The sequence below is a fragment of the Meles meles genome, chromosome 19 (genome assembly GCF_922984935.1).
Source record: "Meles meles chromosome 19, mMelMel3.1 paternal haplotype, whole genome shotgun sequence".
NCBI lineage: Eukaryota > Metazoa > Chordata > Mammalia > Carnivora > Mustelidae > Meles > Meles meles.
The window spans coordinates 44,872,019-44,890,627 of NC_060084.1; the positions used below are offsets into that span (position 1 = coordinate 44,872,019).

At 54.5% G+C, this 18,609-nt stretch overlaps 1 protein-coding gene across 5 annotated transcripts in view; it reads left to right on the plus strand.

The window, feature by feature from the left end:
• The first annotated feature begins 474 nt into the window (after nt 1–474).
• RYR1 (ryanodine receptor 1) overlaps nt 475–18,609 on the plus strand; it is a 109,761-nt gene continuing 91,626 nt past the window's right edge. For 3 of the 5 annotated variants that reach the window (XM_045987234.1, XM_045987232.1, XM_045987233.1), the window contains exons 1-19: nt 475–551; nt 5,308–5,427; nt 6,507–6,611; nt 6,742–6,762; nt 7,703–7,777; nt 7,863–7,941; nt 8,259–8,371; nt 8,686–8,779; nt 9,905–9,998; nt 10,155–10,229; nt 10,563–10,719; nt 10,860–11,024; nt 12,878–12,999; nt 13,476–13,671; nt 15,719–15,854; nt 15,935–16,030; nt 16,113–16,231; nt 16,922–17,055; nt 18,157–18,398. In XM_045987234.1, coding sequence (XP_045843190.1) covers nt 504–551; nt 5,308–5,427; nt 6,507–6,611; nt 6,742–6,762; nt 7,703–7,777; nt 7,863–7,941; nt 8,259–8,371; nt 8,686–8,779; nt 9,905–9,998; nt 10,155–10,229; nt 10,563–10,719; nt 10,860–11,024; nt 12,878–12,999; nt 13,476–13,671; nt 15,719–15,854; nt 15,935–16,030; nt 16,113–16,231; nt 16,922–17,055; nt 18,157–18,398 — 2,191 coding nt within the window. In that variant the 5' untranslated portion in view covers nt 475–503. The remainder of the gene's footprint in view (nt 552–5,307; nt 5,428–6,506; nt 6,612–6,741; nt 6,763–7,702; nt 7,778–7,862; nt 7,942–8,258; nt 8,372–8,685; nt 8,780–9,904; nt 9,999–10,154; nt 10,230–10,562; nt 10,720–10,859; nt 11,025–12,877; nt 13,000–13,475; nt 13,672–15,718; nt 15,855–15,934; nt 16,031–16,112; nt 16,232–16,921; nt 17,056–18,156; nt 18,399–18,609) is intronic. The other 2 variants (XM_045987235.1, XM_045987236.1) reach the window with 1 other exon arrangement.

The following is an 18,609-nucleotide window of genomic DNA, read 5'->3' on the forward strand; positions in this document are numbered from 1 at the left end:
CTGGGATTCAGATCCAGACTGTCTGACTCAGAGTCCTTGCTTTTAATCACTAAGTCTGGTGCCAGACCTTGGTGTGCATCCCAGCTCTGCTGTATGGGATCAAGCAGAGGCTTCCCAGCTCAGAGCCTCAGTCTGGTCTCTGTGAAATGGGAGAATGGCCTTCCTTATCATGGAGGTGGAGAGGGGGTAGCTAACTTCCCGTCTCTCCCCCTACAGCCTCCCACCACACCACCTACTTGTACCTCTCTCTGGCCAAGGTTTGGGATCTGCGGGTGGGGCTCCGGTGAGGGGCGTGGCCTTGGACATTCTGGCCCAATGGGAACGAGGGGGGCGGAGACTTCCTCCCAGCTCTGTCCAGCACGCGAATCCTCCTCTCAGTTCCATCTACCACCCGGGTGCCCCAGAGGTCTCCGACCCCAGCCCACCCCCAGCCCACCCGCCCAGCCTACAGCCCCCTCCTCCTATTCCCTGACCTCAGCCCGTGCCCCTCGGGCCTCGACATCATGGGTGACGGAGGAGAGGGCGAGGATGAGGTCCAGTTTCTGCGCACGGTGCGTATCTCTGGGTTAGGGGGTTTTTGGGGCTATCTCTCGGGTCCTCTGAGTGTATCTTTGTCTTGGGATAGCTATGTACTGATTGCTGGTAGCCTTTGAGTCTCAGGGTCTATTACTCTGTCCCTCTGGGTGACCGTCACTCTTTCTCCTTTTTTGTCTCTCAGTCTCGCTCACCTTTCTAACCATAGAGAATTAGAAGACTTTGGGACTGCAGAATGGGGAGGGGGATCTTCGGCGACACTCTCTTCTGACATTAGTTATTTGTCCTAGAGAAGAGGGGCCGCTGAGGGAGCACCTCCCTCCCCCCCCAACTACCCTGGAAGTGGGCACTTGGGGAAGGTGATTCTAATTCCTGAGCTTAATTTAGCTGTTCCCCCTCCCCCAACGCCACACCACCTAGCCTGATTCTCTTTTGCTCCAGACTCTGACCTAGTTTAAATTTTGGGAAGGGAGCTGGGGTCGTATGGAGGACCTAACTTCTTGAAACTTCCAGCCGCTGGGGGTCTCCTGGGGGGGACCCTCGGGTTCTGTGTCTTCTTTCTTCCCTCCTCCCTTTTGGGTAGTAGGACCAAATATGGCTGCTAATGGTCTTTGGGTAGTGTCTTTCCCTATCCATCTTTTTGGGTTCTCTGTCTTGCCGTCTCTCCATCTCTGTCTCTCCCTATCTCTGTCTCTGTCTTTGTTCTTTGGCTTTAGGCCTTCTTCATTTTGTTCTGCCTCCCTAGCTCTGTCTCCTGGCATCTCTGATCCCCTGCTGGGGGGCAGGGATGGGAATTGGAACAACAGGTGTCCCTCCCAGAATAGCCAGCTTTTCTGGGGCCTGGGCAGGGGACAGGGAAAGGATGGGGAGGGGAGGGGCTGTCCATCTCAGAGTCCTTCCCACTTTTCCCTCCCAGTGGCTGATCTAGGTGTGGGGCTGAGGGGATGTTCTCTCTTCTGGGCCAGGTCTGCTGACCCTGCACTAGCCCCTCCCCTCCTCTGCCCAGGCCCTGGGAAATGCTGACACAGCATTCCAGGCCCCAGAATAGGACCCTGGTGAGCTGGGTCCGGTTTCCTGGGAGGGAAGAACAAACAGCTGGGACTGGTAGTGAAGGATAGGGACAGCTGGCCATTCAGCCACAGGAGGAGGCCTGGCTTCACCCTAGACTCTTGCCCCAGCTCTAGCCCCGAGTGGACACCGAGGGTTGGGCTCTCCCCTCCTCCCTGTCCCTAATAAGACCATGGCCATGGTATCAGCCTTGAGCAGCCACTCTACGTCAGGCCCCATGCCCAGGGCCTCAGTCTCCTGAGACATCTAATTATATCCTCGCCTGCCCTATCTTCTGAGGTAGGCCCCTATCTTTATCTCCCTGGGAGATTTGAGGGAAACCAAGACCTGAGTGGTAGAGTCACTTGCCCAAGGTCAAGGCCAGGAAGTACCATCTCTGGATGCCCCTGGGACCCAGCCCCTCTACTTTCACAAGAGGAGAACTGAACTCACTTGCCAGGTTAAGCTGTGCTGGGGTCTAGAGCTCTGGCCCCAGGCATCTCTTGGGCCCAGACTAGGCTGTTTTCCTGAGCTTTATTGAGATGGTGTGATATCTCTCTCACACTCTTTGGACTTCATCCCACCAGTCAGAAATACATTTTACCTCGCAACTCAGTGCATGCGAATACACACATACATTATTTTTAAAACCCAACTTTATTGAGGTAGAATTGACATGCAATAAGTTGTACCCATTTTAGGTGTCCTAGTTCAGTGAGTCTCAAGAAACTTCACATATGCATGGAACCACCATCATAGGCAAGACATAGAACATTTCCTTTACCCCCAGGAAGTTCCCTCGTGCTCTTCTCAGTACTTGCTCTGTCTGCTGTATTTCCCTGTAGTCTCCATTAGGAATGTTGAGGGTTTCATAGACCACATCTTCTCCTCTGCCTTACTTCTTTTGCTCAGCCTGTTTTGACATTATCCACGTAGCGCGTGCCAAGAGCTTATTTCTTTTTGTTCCCGAGTGATACCGCACTGTGTGAACACGCCGCAATTAGTTTCTCAGTTCACCTGCCAATGGACATTTGGGTTGCCTCCCAATTCATGTGATTATAGACAAATTGGGTGCATTCACACGTACCTGTTTTTTCCCAGAAACAGGTTTCATAAAATGTAGGGAGCCCTTAGAATGGGGGGGCATGTTATTCTGTTCTACTCTACTTGATTTCACTTTTTAAGCATGGTGGCCTTGCTCCCCCACAAATGATTTCATTTCTGTTTGATGGATGGTGACCTCTAGCCCTGCCTGGGCTGGGGTTGCTCAAAGCATGGCCGGCGTCAGAGCCTCCTGAAGGCTGGTAATGGTCCAGATTCCCTGTTCCCCTCCCCCCGGAGCCACTGAATTGTGCCCTTGGTGTCAGATGGGAAACTAAGGCAGCAAGGGAGCTGCTTTTGTAACCAGGCCACCTCTGTTCATTCCGCCGCCGGAGGAAGTTAGAGAATCTCGATGTACGATCGGGCCTCAGGTCTCTGGCTGATATCCTGGTTGGCCATTTGCTTGCTTCCTAACTTTGGGCAAGTGATTTGAAGTTTCCCTATGAGCCTCAGCTTCTGGGCAATGGGTGCAAAAATACGTAGCATAAGGATTCAGGGGGATCTCCCTGAGCTCATCTTCTCTTGCTTTCTCGCTCCTGCTGCTACTGCCTCCTGTGTCCCTTGCCATTCCTCAGCACCCGCATTGTCTGCCCCTGGCTTCCAGAATGTTCTTTGCGCCGAGATGAGCAGGCCGGATCCTCTTCTTGTTAGTTGGACAAGGCGCAGCTAAAATGTCATCTCCTTGGAGAGGCTGCCACTTCACCCCCTCACTGATGTCATCTCTACCCCCAAAGCCACTCTATTACACTAGCCTGGGTTATTTGTTTCATAAGACTGGCCACTGAAGTGAAAATGATGCATCCATTCCCTTGTGTATTGTGTGTGTCCCCCACGAGGATGGCAGCCCCATGAGGACAGGGACTCGATCTGCTTTTTTCACTTCTCTATATCCGGTGCCTAGATCAGGGCCTGGCGAGAGCCACCATCAATAAGTGTCCACCGAAGGAATGTAAAACTCTGAGCGTAAGGCCGAGTAGACAGTAAGCGCTTAATACATGCAATGTATTAGACATGTATTAATACATGTCTAGTCCTGTGAACACACAAGTTCCTGGCATGTGCCGGGAGGTTGGGGTTGGAGGTTACAGGTTACAGATCTCTCCTTCCACCCTGGCTGAGCAGTGGGCTGGGGACCGCCTGTGTGCTCAGGAGCCCAGGACTGGGGCGAGTTTGTGTGATATGCTGGATGGAAAGGCTGGAGGCTGTGTGTCCTCAGGCAGGACTCCGAACTACTTTGAGCCTGTTTTCTCAGCTGTAGAAAGGAATAACCGCTGCCTTACTCAGTGGTTAAGAGCTGGGGTCTCTATCACTTTTAACTGATGTCTAGGTGTTGGGCATTCTCCCATGCACATTTATATTAGTTATAACTGGAGCTATGGGCTACTTTACTAATATAAGAAGAGGTAGTCTAGTGTTCAAAGAGTGTGGCATATAGAGCCATGGCGTTGGGATCCAATCCCAGCTCAGCCACAGGACAGCTGTGTGACTTCAGGCAGGTTACTTGACTTCTCTGGGTCTCAGTTTCCACAGGTTCACATCCTGGAACTTTTCTCAGAGGATTCAGTAATGAGTTCATATGTGTTAAGTTCTTGGAATGGGACCCGGCACATAGAAAACACTTTATTTTACTTAAAACTTTAGCTTATAATCTTGAAATCATTTCCAGCTTAGAGCAAAGTTGCAAGGTTACTTGGAAGAACTCCCATGTAGCCTCAGGTCATTTATCCACACTTGTTAAGATTTGGCTATTTGCTTTATCTCTCTCTCCCTCCCTCTCTTTGCACATTTCGCCCCTAAACTGTTTGAGAGTAAGCTGAGGACATGATTCTTAAGTCCTAAAACACTTTCAGTGTCTGTTTCCAAAGAAATAAGGGCAGTCTCTTACAAAACCACAGGACAGTCATCAACGTCAGGAAATGTAGTATCGCTCTGATGCTATCTGTCACAGTCCTGGTCGGGCTTTCACCAGTGGTCACCAGGAGTCCCTCGTAGCCCGTCCCCTACCACCCAGGATCCAGTCTGGGCTTGGCATTGCATTCACGTGCAGGAAGGCACTCCTTGGGGTGATTCTTGATATCAGTTCAGGTCTTAGTCTTAGGATCATGTGTTTGAGCCCCGCATTGGGCGCCATGCTGGGTGTGGAGGCTGCTTAAATAAGAGAGAAAGAAAGAAAGGAAGGAAGGAAGGAAGAGGAAGGAAGGAAGGAAAAAAAGAACTCCTTAACTGATCGCCACTACTAAAACACAAGAGAGACATTAGAGAAGGCTGAGCTTAAAAGGCATTGAACTTGGGGTGCTTATAGTTTCCACCTCCAGTGGCTCACCTTGTGGACCTCACTGGAGCCAGCAGGACTGGGGTTCAAATCCCAGCACCTCCCCTTGTTGGGTGTATGGCCTTGGACAAGCTCTGTCGCCTCCTTGAGCCCCAGTTTTCCCGTTTTACAATGGGGATGACTCTAGTTCCTGTCTCCTGGGATGTTAGAAGTGTGTGGAGTCCTTGGCATGGGCCCGCATGTGACACATGGTGAGGTGGGTCTCACCAGAGGCCATCTCTTTCATGAGGAGAAGGGTGCGGTGACGGGCCGCAGTGTCTGTGGGAGCCCTGACCCTGCGGCCTGTCCCCCAGGACGACGAAGTGGTCCTTCAGTGCAGCGCCACTGTGCTCAAGGAGCAACTGAAACTCTGCCTGGCCGCCGAGGGCTTCGGCAACCGCCTTTGCTTCCTCGAGCCCACCAGCAACGCCCAGGTCTGTGTGGGAGCATGTGTGTGGGGGGTGAGGGGGCCTGAAGCGGCAGAGTCTAGGGTCCAAAGAAGAGGGGTCTGGGTCTGAAGAGGGGTTGCTGACAGGAATAAAAACAGAGAGGGGCTAAGAAGAAAGGGGGCTGGAGGTCTGAGGCAGGTGGGAGTGGAGGTCTGAGGAGGGAGAACAGGGGACCTGAGGGGGGGTGGGGGGTCTGAGGGGATGGAGGATCTTGAGTTAAAAAAAAAAAGAGGGGTTCTGGAGGCAGCTGCTGATGGGAGAGAAAAATGGGGAGTTGCAAAGCAAAGGGGGCCAGAGGCCTGAGGTAGGTAGGTCTGTGGAAGGAGGGGCAGGGGCTCTGGAATCTCAAGAGGCAGGTGTCCAAGGGGGCAGAGGACATTGGATCCAAAGCAAAAGGACCTGGAGGGTTGGGGGGTGCTAACAGGGTCAGGAGGCTGACTGGGGAGGGAATTAGAAGCTGAGAGTGGAGGGAGCCCAGGTCTGAGGGGGAGGTGACCTTGGGGCAGGGGAAAAGGAGGGGCCATAGAGTCAGATGGTGGAGGAGGCCTAGTGTCTGAGGAGGTCAGAGAGTCTTGGGTCCAAGGGAGAGGGTGCTCATGAGTCTGAGGGACCGAGTGGGAGACTGAGGAGGAAGGCCCAAGGTAGGACCCTCCTGTGATTTGGAAGCAGTGTTCACCAGTGTCTGAGGGAGGAGGCAGGAGTTGGGACTATCTGATGGTGACGGCAGAGATTTGGGTTATCTGCAGGGGAAGGCATGGCAATGGAGCAGGTGCAGTGTGTCTGAGAAAGGGCTAAGACTCCTTTGGAGATGAGGTGGGGTGTGGGGTACTCAGGTGGGGAGGGTAGTGTGGAAGCTTCTGTGAGGTTCAGGTGGGGTTTAGGTGTTTGAAGGAGGAGGCATGTTTTCTGTGATGTCGGTTTAGATTCGGGGTGTCTGAAGGGGTGGCAGAGTGTAGGGGCTTCTTGGGGGATTGGGGTTAGGTCTGGGCCTCTAAGGGGTGTGGGTATTCAGACTGGGGCTCAGGGGCCTTCAGACCCCCCACTCACATCTCCCCCTACCCCAGAATGTGCCCCCCGATCTGGCCATCTGTTGCTTCGTCCTGGAGCAGTCCTTGTCAGTCCGAGCCCTGCAGGAGATGCTGGCCAACACCGTGGAGGCTGGCGTGGAGGTGAGGCTCCTGCCCCGGTGGGGTGCAGAGGCAGGGCACAGGGGCGGGGCACAGGGGTAAGGCTGGGCGGGAACACCTGGGGCTTGTTCACCATCTGCTCTTCTTCCTCTCTCTGCCCCGACCCTCACAGGCCCTCAATTTGGATAAGTGGGTAGGTCTGGCCTTGGGTGTCACCTGTCCTTCCCCCCTCTCCTGACACCAGGCCCGCCTCTTGGGCCCACATCCTGCACACAGGGGCTGGGGGCCTCCCCCACCCCAGTTGTCAGGGGCTGTGGAGCCCAGACAGGCCAGGCAGGCAGGAAGGAAGGGGGTAGGGGCTTCTGAGCCCCCGTGCCCCAGCTTGCTCCTTTCTCCTCTTTCCCATCCTTTCCTTCAACCCCGATCCCAGCTCTTCTCTGCATGGGACCTCCCCTCTCACTTCCCCCTGTCCCAAGTGTGGGTCCTCTCCGCTCCAGGAGTGGGTTGGCCATGTGATCTTGGGGCCCATCACATGGGCCTTCAGAGCATGGGCATGTGAGAGCCAGGATGGGAGGCATGATGCCATCAAGAGACGGGTGGCCCTCCCCCTAAGGAGGGGCCAAGACTCCTTATGCTTGGCGGGGGCGGGGAGGGAGTATGTGATAGCACAGCCACCCCTATGCGAGTTCAAAGGTTTGACAGCTGGCAGGACTATTCCAGTGCATACTGGCTACAGCTCAGCCGTGTTATGACAGGTTCCAGCAGAAGGGGCCAAGGCCCATGGTACATGAGGTCTTCCCATTCCCTGAGAGTCCCCAGGGAACGGGAAGAGGGGTTCGGCTTCCCTGAGGACCTTTGGGTCCTGGTTAACAAGATGAAGGAGGCAGGGAGGACAGAGTGGGCTTTGGGAAATGTAAAACACCCTATCCACAGGCATCTTAGAGACATAGTCCCTAATTGCACGAATGGGGAAACTGAGGCAAAGAATCTGTTGAGGCTCTGACCTAAGGCTTCCTTGTGTCCAGGCCTGAGCATGGTGTTTTATGGGGAGCATATTGCCACCTGGGATAGGCCAGACGCCTTGGGGGGTTCTGTGCTCACTCTGTGCCCTCTCTATCCTCCCCTCCCCTCAGTCATCCCAGGGCGGAGGCCACAGGACACTCCTGTACGGCCATGCCATCCTACTGCGGCACACACACAGTGGCATGGTGAGTGCCAGAACGAGGGCGGCTGGGCAGGGGCAGGGGACGCAGGGTCTGCCGGGAGGAGGCTGATCCCCCTCTACCACCCTAGTACTTGAGCTGCCTTACCACCTCCCGCTCCATGACTGACAAGCTGGCCTTCGACGTGGGACTGCAGGAAGACGCCACAGGTGCAGGGCTGGAGCGGGAAGGGTCGCAATGGGGAGACGCGGGCAGGGGCTGGGGCGCAAGGGTGCAGGACTGGGGGATGGGGCAGAGATGCGGGGGGACAAGAGCAACTTGGGTCAACATGGGGGAACCTGAGGCAGAGGGTCCGAGGGCGGAAACGGAGGACGTGAGGCCGAGTAAGTAATCGGAGATGACAGGAGAATTCAGGACAGAGGGCCAGGAGGCTCCATGGCTGGGAAGCCCTGGGGCGGGGGTGGGAGGGTGGGGGTGGGGGGCGTTCTGGGTAGCCTTAATTCTGACAGCGGGGCCCGCTCCACAGGAGAGGCCTGTTGGTGGACGATGCATCCGGCCTCCAAGCAGAGGTCGGAAGGAGAGAAGGTCCGCGTGGGGGATGACCTCATCCTCGTTAGTGTCTCCTCAGAGCGCTACTTGGTGAGCAGTCTACCCCCAGCCCAGCTACTGCTGCCCCCCCAGGGGGCGGGGCCCGGGACCGCCCCTCCCACCTCCTTAGCCTCCTTTTGCTGGCTCTCTGGCCCCCACTTCTGAGCTTTCTGACCTCTGGCATCCACTTCCGCCCTTTGGTGCCCCGTGTCTCCCATTGGATCTTGGTTTCCTGATGTGTGATCTCTGATTTTGTCTCCTGTCTGCTGCTTTCCCGGCTTCCGCCTTTGGTTTGTGGCCTCTGCCTCTGGAACTATTGCTCATCCCACCATCGTCTCTGACCGCCACATCCTGGCTGCCCCTAGCACCTGTCCACGGCCAGTGGGGAGCTCCAGGTTGATGCCTCCTTCATGCAGACACTGTGGAACATGAACCCCATCTGCTCTGGCTGCGAAGAAGGTGAGGGCCCCAGGCCTCCTGCCTCTAAACCGAGACCCCCAAAACAGACCTCTCATTCTGCCCCCAAACATGTCCATACTGAGGCTTGGAACCTCAGACCCCAAACCTAGATCTCCACATTATGACCCTCATATTTAGACATCCAGCTGACCCCAAATCCAGAACCTTGGAGCTCAGACCCTAAACTCCAAACTCAGTGTCAGACACTCGAATCCAGACCCCAAATCTCACACGCCAAACTCACGTCCTAGGGGTCACTCAGACCCTTATACTCAGATCCAAAGCTGAAAATATTACATTTGGAGCTTGTCCCTCAGATGCCCAAGCCTTACATGACAAACACAGATGGAGTCCTGTGTCTCCATCAGCTCCCAGATCAGCTCCCACACTCAGACCCCCAAATTTAAACTCAGATACCCAAGTCAGACCCCAAACCTCAGCCAAGACCTCAGACCTCCAAGTTTTAACCTCAAGAATCTAAAATCATCTTCCAAATTCAGACCCTTATGCTAGGACCCACAGCATGATCCCAAAACTTTGACCCCAACTCTCATACCCACACCTCACACCCAAGCTGAGACTTAAACCACAGATCCTGCAACTTCTGGCCTTCATCTCAAATATACCAGCTTCTGACTCCAAAGCCCAGATCTAACTTCAGACCCCAAACCTCAGATACCAGACTCACACCTCCAAAATCAACACTCCCAAGTCCAGACCCTAGCCTGAGACCCAACCATTGCACCTCTAACCCCAGACCCCAAATCAAGGCCTGGAACTCAGAGCCCAGTATCCAGGACCATTAGACTCAAACCCCTGACCCCAACCTCAAAAATCCAAACTCAGATTCACAAACCCTCCAACCTCAGCCCTGTATACTCAGACCCCCAAAATTATATCTCCCACCTTGGACCCTAATCTCATACCCCCACTTCAGACCTCAAACTTAGCCCAAATCTCAGACTGCCAGTTTGGATCCCAAAACTCAGATCTTCAACTGCAGACCCCCCAAACCCAGCCCCGGCCTCCCACAGGGGAAAAGCAGGACCCCTGGACTCATCTTTGGCTCCTGGGCCTCTCCAGGGCTCAACCCCTTGATGACCTCTTTCCCTTGCTCCTCTCCAGGCTATGTAACTGGGGGCCACGTCCTCCGCCTCTTTCATGGACACATGGATGAATGTCTGACCATTTCCCCCGCTGACAGTGAGGACCAGCGCAGGTCTGGGATGGGGACAAGAGGCCCTGGGGTGTTGGGGCAGGAGGGGGGAGCAGTGAGGTAGGCCAGGAGGATAGCACCCTATGGGCAAGGTTGGGGATCACATTCTGGGGGGGCTGGTGACTGAACCCCTGACCTCACTCTCTCTTGTGTCCCCAGACTTGTCCACTATGAGGGGGGAGCTGTGTGCACCCATGCCCGCTCCCTCTGGAGACTGGAGCCGCTGAGAATCAGGTGGGGGGCTTGGGGGTGAGAGCTCCTGGGGGGGGGGGCCTGGGAGGGGAGAGAGAATCTTGAAGTAAGATCTAAGAAAGAAACGAGACCTGTGAGGGAAAAATCTGGGGAGCCCAAGAAGGTGATGAGGGTTTTCAGGGTCCTTGAATCCTGGAGGAAAAGGCCTTAGGGGAGGGTGGGCATTCCTGAGGGAGAGATCGGGGGTCCCCAGTAAAAATGTGGGGGGTAGACCCCCCCAGAAGAAGGCTGGGGGCTTGGTGAGGTTTGAACCAAGACCGTGGTGTCCATGGGAGCACTGGGCAGTCCGACCCTCCGCGCCTCCACCCTTCACAGCTGGAGCGGGAGCCACCTGCGCTGGGGCCAGCCGCTCCGCATCCGGCACGTCACCACTGGGCGGTACCTGGCGCTCACCGAGGACCAGGGCCTGGTGGTGGTTGATGCCAGCAAGGCCCACACCAAGGCCACCTCCTTCTGCTTCCGCATCTCCAAGGTCGGTGGGGGTCAGGGTGCCCTCCCTCACTTGGAGCCCCGAATCCAGCCCCAGCCCACATTCTGCAGTCTCTCTGGGGCATGGCTCCCCAATTAAGTACACAGGCAGAGGAGGCTGACCTCTGTGCCCTGCCCCTGCAGGAGAAGCTGGATATGGCCCCCAAGCGGGATGTAGATGGCATGGGTCCCCCTGAGATCAAGTATGGGGAGTCATTGTGCTTCGTGCAGCACGTGGCCTCAGGCCTGTGGCTCACCTACGCCGCCCCAGACCCCAAGGCCCTGCGGCTTGGTGTGCTCAAGAAGAAGGTGGGTGCCTGGCGAGGGGAAAGCATGGGGGTGCCGGCAGGGGCGGGAACGGGACTGTGGGGGTAGTCATGCCTGCGTCTTTGGGAGGTTAAGGGCAGTACTGAGAGAGAAACTGAGATTGAGAGAGACAGGAAGGAAGAAATGGATAGACAGAGGGGGAGAGAGGCAGAGACAGAGAAAGATACGAGACAGAGAAAGGCAGAGACAAAAAGACACAGAAACAGGGGCACCTGGGTGGTTCAGTCACTGAAGCACCTGCCTTCGACTCAGGTCATGGCCCCAGGGTCCTGGAATCAAGCCCTGTGTTGGGCTCCCTGCTCAGCAGGGAGCTGCTTCCCTCCCTCTCCCTCTTTGTGTGCATGCTCTCTCTCTCTCAAATAAATAAATAAGTCTTAAAAAAGACATGGAAACAGAAAAACAGAGAAAGACAAAGACAGAGGAGAGATGGAAAAGACAGAGAGAGACATACAGAGAGAGAGCCAGTGACAAACAGACCAAGAATAATTTTCAGCAAGTTATTGAATACCCCAGTTGCTTTAGATGTGTATATGGAAAAGTAGGCAAGCTATACAGACCTGTCTCCTGTCCTCCCAATACTGAGACATGGTGAATAAACTGTCTTTAATGAAGTACACAGCCGCTCTGGACAGAGGGCACAGCATGTGCAAAGGCCCTGAGTTTGGACTGAGATTGATTTGTTGCAATACCAGAAAGAAGATCCAGTTTGGCAGGAGCGCAGAGATTGAGGGACAAGTCTTGGAAGATAAGGATAGAGAGGAGATGTGAGCTGATCACATGGGGCCTAGTGGGCCATGGGCAGGGTCCCAGGTTTACTCTTAGTGAGATGGAGCCCCAAGAGAGTTTTAAGCAGACCAGCAAGGTGGCCTGAGGTTCATGGGGTTCCTTAACTGCTTGTGGGAATAGATGGGGTGGGGGTGGGGAGCAGAGCTGGAGTGGGAGCCCAGGGGGGCTCCCAGGGGGAGCCATGGCCAGATGGGACAAAACAGTGGCAGGACCACGGTGGGGACTATGGAGTGGGGAAGGTGGCAGATTCTGGTTCTATTGCGAAGGTGGAGCCAACAAGATTTTCTGACAGACTGGTTATCGAGGTGGGACGGACAGGGGTTGAGGATGAGGCCGTGATTTTTGCCCTGACAGCTGGAAGGTCGGAAGTGCCATTAACTGAGTCGGGGATAGTCAAGTGTCAGCTCAGGATGACAGAGATCCAGTGTCTAGAACAGAACCCCTAGATAAAGAGTGAATGAGTCGGAAGAGTAGGGAGACACTTGTTTGCATAAAACGAAGGTTGTAGTTGGATACCTGCTGGGAGGGTGTAAAGACGGCCCGAGGGGGGACTGTGGGAACCGTCAACACTGGCAGTATTTGCAGCCAGGGGACTGGGTGAGGTCCTGGGGAGGTCGGCTCAGCTGAAAGCTGGAAGCCGAGATGGTCTCATCTTACAGAAAGGTGGTCAGGCACTCAGTCTGGGATGTGCTAAGTTAGGGGTGCCGTTAGAGCCTTCTGTTGGGAGGATGTGAAGTCAGTAGTAGGTACGGGTGGGGAGCGTCTAGCCTGGAGATAGATAAGACAGAGTCAGAGAGAGAGAGAGGCAAACACGGAGTCAAAGGGGGATAGTGACAGAGAGAAAGGAAGAGACAGAGACAGGAGAGGCAGAGAGAAGGGGAGCAAATAGAATGGAAGAAGAGTCAGGTGAAGGGGGATAGAAGGCGGTGTCTGGCAGAGTGTCCCTGGAGGACAGGGGCTGCTCTGGGGCTAGAGTCTGGTTGGAGTTCTGGCGGCATCGCCCTTGGTGGCCCGGCCCACGCCTGACCTCTCTGCCCTCCCACTGCCAGGCCATGCTGCACCAGGAAGGCCACATGGATGACGCATTGTCACTGACCCGCTGTCAGCAGGAGGAGTCCCAGGCTGCCCGCATGATTTACAGCACTGCCGGCCTGTACAACCAGTTCATCAAGTGAGCCACCTGCCCACTCTGGGCCCGGTCCACTCAGGCCCCACCTTGACCCCCAGGCTGGAGGTGGTCATACACCTGACCCCTTTACTCTCTAGCTCTGACTTCCACACCCCTAACATACAAAGGATCCCTAACCTCTAAGCCTCTGACCTCTATACACTTGGCCCCTAATCTGACCTTGAAAACCGTGACTTTGACCTCACAGCCCTGATGACCCCTGACACCCAGACCCTTGATCCTGGAGCTTCCTAGCCTGACACCTGCTTCCACGACCCCCTGTGCTTACACAGGCATGAATCCCTGTCCTAGCTCTGTCCTTGGCCACTGTGTGACCTCAGACCAATGTCAGTCTCAGTCTCCCCCGCTGTAAAACAGGTGTGTCTGTGAGAGTTCTTTGGGGGCCTGGGGTAGGACTCATGAGAGTGCCACATGAGAGCGCTCGGGGCTCTTTGCTGACAAGTGCGCCGTCCCCACAGGGGCCTGGACAGCTTCAGCGGGAAGCCGCGGGGCTCGGGGCCACCAGCGGGCACAGCGCTGCCCATCGAGGGTGTCATCCTGAGCCTGCAGGACCTCATCGGCTACTTCGAGCCGCCCTCCGAGGAGCTGCAGCACGAGGAGAAGCAGAGCAAGCTGCGCAGCCTGCGGAACCGCCAGAGCCTCTTCCAGGAGGAGGTGAGGCTGCGGCAGGGGGCGGGGTACGTGGACACTGGGGAGGGGGGGCGGAGCCTGTGGGAGGGGCGGGGCCGCGGCGCTGGGCAGCCCGGAGTCTGAGGGAAGGTAGGGGAGGTGGAGTATGTAGTGGTCTGAGAGCCTGCGGGGCGGATCTGAAGTAGCGGGGGAAATGTGATGATGGGGGGGGGGGGGGGGGGGAGGGAGCGTTGAGGAGGGGCGGGGAATATTTGTTGATGGGCGGAGCCTTGAGGGAGGGGCAGGGCTTTGGCAGAGCAGGGGCGTTGCCTGTGAGAGCGAGATGCAACCAGGGCGAAGGCGGCGGGGCAGGCCTTGTTCCTTCACCAGGGGTAGGGGGCGGGGTCTAAGTGAGCCCTAAGTGCAGCCCTGTGTGGAGGCTAGGCCTGCGGAGGCTGTCGGGCCTGGGAAGAAGTCAGAGGATGAGGATGTGGGACACAGGAGCCCGTGTCTGTGGGGGCTTGGCTTGCAGTGGGGAGACCGAACTAGAGTGGGGCATGGGGGTGGGGGCAGGGCCAGAGGTTCTTTGAGCATAAGTGACCGCAGTGCAGGGAGGGTCCTCAGTTCCAGTCAGGGGCTGGGGGTCCGTGTGTCTCGAGAGCACGAAGGGAAGAGATATGGAGAGGTCTCTGCTCAGTATCGGGTCTGAGTGAGGGGAATCGAGCCGGGTGGGAGGAGGGGCTGGACAAAGGTCTGAAGATCTGATGTCTCCACAGGGTGATGGAGGAGCATGTTCACTTAGATGCTAAAAACTGGCCCTCCTCCCCTCCAGGGATTCTCAGTCTGATCCAGAAATGATAATAGTAACAATAACAAAACTTACTTATGGAGTGGAATTAGTGTATGTCAAGCCTGGTGCCAGCACATAGCAGATGCTATGTAAGTGTTAGTGGTTATTACTACCTGGAATTTAGCCTTTATTATGTGCTAAGGGTGCTATATGCATGACATCCTCCTGATAACCCCAAGGGCGGTTGTAATTCCCATATTACAGATGGGTCAGAGAGAGGAGGTTACAGCCATCTATCCTGTGGTGGTTTTTTTGTTGTTGTTGATTTTGCCATTTAAAGTGGCCTCCAAGTGTAGTTCTGGAGGGCTGCCTAGTGTTCCTGAGCACAAGATGCTGTGATGTGCCTTACAGAGAAAATAGATGTTAGATAAGCTTCATTTAGGCATGAGTTATAGTGCTGTTGGCCCTGAATTTAATGTTAATGAATCAACAATATGTATTAAATCAATGTCTTTAAACAGACACACATATAAAACAAGAGGATGTATTGACTGTTTGACAAAAATGTTGTGACTCAGAGAAACTCCCTGTTTGGTTCAATATTTGCTGACTCCATGTTCATGGTGACTTTATTTATTTATTTATTTTTAAGATTTTATTTATTTATTTGACAGACAGAGATCACAATTAGGCAGAGAAGCAGTCAGAGAGAGGAGGGGAAGCAGGTTCCCTGCCGAGCAGAGAGCCTGATGCGGGGCTTGATCCCAGGACCCTGAGACCATGACCTGAGCCGAAGGCAGAGGCTTAACCCACTGAGCCACCCAGGCGCCCCTCATGGCGACTTTAAAGACTCTAATGAGCACAAATAACAAGGACTAACTGTATATGTTTTATGTGCCTTTCTGTATGTCTGTTATAATCTGTTATAAAAGAAAACAAAGATGAAAATGTAAAATGCGAAGAAAATCTCTGTGATGGTTGGTGTGGAGAGTGAGCTGGGCAGCACAGGACCCGAGTGGGGTGCTTGGAAGTGGATGGGATGGAAAGACAACTTCAGGAAGGAAAAGCACAGTCAGTCCTGATGTTAATAAAGATGTATTATGTTGGGGACAGTGGCAGAGAGGACAAGGACAGATGTGGGGCGCTGAGGAGGAGAGGAGGGGAATGGGAGTGGATAAGGGCATAAGATCTGGGGACATAGTCACTGGTTGTTGAAGTCAAATGAATTTCCAAATCCAAGAAAGGCAAGGAAGGGAGGGCCAGGGACTCCCGGGGTGACCCACCTTGTTTTCCCCTCCCCAGGGGATGCTCTCCTTGGTCCTGAACTGCATTGACCGCCTAAATGTCTACACCACTGCTGCCCACTTTGCCGAATTTGCAGGGGAGGAGGCAGCCGAGTCTTGGAAAGAGATTGTGAACCTGCTCTATGAACTCCTGGGTAAGGGGTCCAGGCCTGACTTCCCCTAGAGTCCCCAGGTTCTCAGTCCCATTGGGTCTGACCCCTCTTTCCACCCTCAGCCTCCCTGATCCGTGGCAATCGTACCAACTGTGCCCTCTTTTCCACCAACCTGGACTGGCTGGTCAGCAAGCTGGATCGGCTGGAGGCCTCTTCTGGTAGGAGAACCCAGGGGCCGGGGACGGGCTGGGACAGGGGAAGGCCGCAGTCTCCTCACCTGTCACTCTGCCATCTGCACAGGGATCCTTGAGGTGCTGTACTGTGTCCTGATTGAGAGTCCTGAGGTACTGAACATCATCCAGGAGAACCACATCAAGTCCATCATCTCCCTCCTGGACAAGCACGGGAGGAACCACAAGGTTGGCCCCTCACCCTCACCTCTCAGCCGGGCACACTGAACCCTGACTTCTCCCCATGCCCTAGAATTCTCCACTTCCCTCACTTCCCTTCCCTATCTTGGACTCCTCTGCACATGTTCCCATCTCAACACAAGGGTCTCAGACTTAAACTTCTTAAATGGATTCTGGGCCACAGATATGCTTCCTTAGATTTCTGAAATACTTTTTAAAATTTCTAATTTTGTAGTCTTTAGGTGGCTGTGTTTACACTCTCCAGTTTGCCACAGTCCTACCTGTTCCCGGTGCATGGTTTCTCACCAGCTCACTTGTGTCCATTATCCAGCTGGCCCCCAAAGGCACAAGTGTACAGCCCCTGCTGGTCTAAAATCTGCACTTGACCCCCATACTCTCCCTAAGCAACCCTTTCCCTCCTCCCTCTGACCCCTCGGCTCTTACTCCAGGCTCTCCTTCCTTATGCTGCTGTGTCTTATCCCAGCTCCTGTGTCCCCCCACCCCCTGCCTGACTTTTCTCTTTGACCCTTGATCTTCGTGTTTGAGCCCTGATCTCCCGTGTTCACCACCTCCTCACAGTCAAAATCCCCATCTCCTGTCTTCGCACATTATCCTTAACTTCTGGCTTCCCACTGTAGACCTCCTGTGAACTTCCTGCCTCGATGCTTTCACCACCTGACTTCTGACCTTGACTTCCAGGTGCTAGATGTGCTGTGTTCCCTGTGTGTGTGCAATGGCGTGGCTGTGCGCTCCAACCAAGATCTCATTACTGAGAACTTGCTCCCTGGCCGTGAGCTTCTGCTGCAGACCAATCTCATCAACTATGTCACCAGGTCTGGTCCCTAACCTCTGACCCCAGCCTGACCTCACCCTGACCGCAGATCTCAGAACCTCTCAACCCTTTCCTGGACTCAGAGACTCCACATTCAGGTGGATGTCCCTTCCAACACCTCCCGCCCTAGGACTTTACACCTGGGCCTCATAGATGTCCGCTCTTTCCCCAGCTCATCCTCTAGCTCCCACTCCTCTTGTCCTCTCTCCCTTTTCCATTTCTGCCTCTGTCTGTTCCCCTCTCTCTTTTTCTTTTTCTGTTTGCTCACTTTGTCTCTGTCTGTCTGTTTCTCTCTGTGACTGTCTCTATTTCTCCTCCATTTCTTTTCTTTTTGTTTTGTTTTGTTTTTTTTTTTTGGTCTCTCACCCATCGCTCTCATCTCTGGGTTTGTTTTTTGAGAAAGAGAGAGAGAGAGTGGGTGTGGAGGGCAGAAGGAGAGGGGGAGAGAGAGAATTTTAAGTAGGCTCCATGCCTAGTGCAGAGCCCGACGTGGGGCTCAGTCTCACGACCCTGAGATCATGACCTGAGCCAACATCAGGAGTCAGATGCTTAAACAACTAAGCCACCTAGGCATCCCTCTGTTGTTGTTGTTGTCTTTTTAAGATTATTTAAAAAGATTTTATTTATTCATTTTGACAGAGGGAGAGAGATCACAAGTAGGCAGAGAGGCAGGCAGAGAGAGAGAGAGGAGGAAGCAGGCTCCCCACGGAGCAGAGAGCCCGATGCAGGGCTCGATCCCAGGACCCTAGGATCATGACCTGAGCCAAAGGCAGAGGCTTTAACCCACTGAGCCATCCAGGCGCCCCTTAAGATTTTATTTCTAAGTAATCTCTACACCCCATGTGCCGCTCGAACTCAAAACCCTGAGATCAAGAGTTGCACGCTCTACTGACTGAGCCAGCCAGGCACCAATTTTCTGTTTTTTGAGGTCTCTTTCTGTCTTTGTCTCTGCTTTTTCTCTCTGTCTCTATGTCTCTGCCTTCTGTTTTTCCTGTGTATATCTCTCCTCCTCTTTCTCCCTCTCCCACCTCTACCCCTGCAACAACCTGGCTCTGCTTCCCATCTCTCCCTCACTCCCTCTCCTGTCCTGTCTCTCCTGCAGCATCCGCCCCAACATCTTTGTGGGCCGAGCAGAGGGCACCACACAGTATGGCAAATGGTACTTTGAGGTGATGGTGGACGAGGTGGCTCCATTCCTGACAGCTCAGGCTACCCACCTGCGGGTGGGCTGGGCCCTCACTGAGGGCTACAGCCCCTACCCAGGGGGCGGCGAGGGCTGGGGCGGCAATGGTGTCGGCGATGACCTCTATTCCTATGGCTTTGATGGGCTGCATCTCTGGACAGGTACCTGGACCCTTCTAGGGGGCTCTCATCCCTGACTATTGACCCCATAGTTCCCAAGTTTCTCACCACACATCTTGGGGTTGTTGGGATCCTGATCTCCAGAATAGGCCAACTTTTGACCCCTTACTCCTTTATTTCCTAAGACCAAAAGATCTTGGCCCTAACCCATTTCCTCATAGTCTTCAGAACTCTGACCCCAGGAGATGTATGA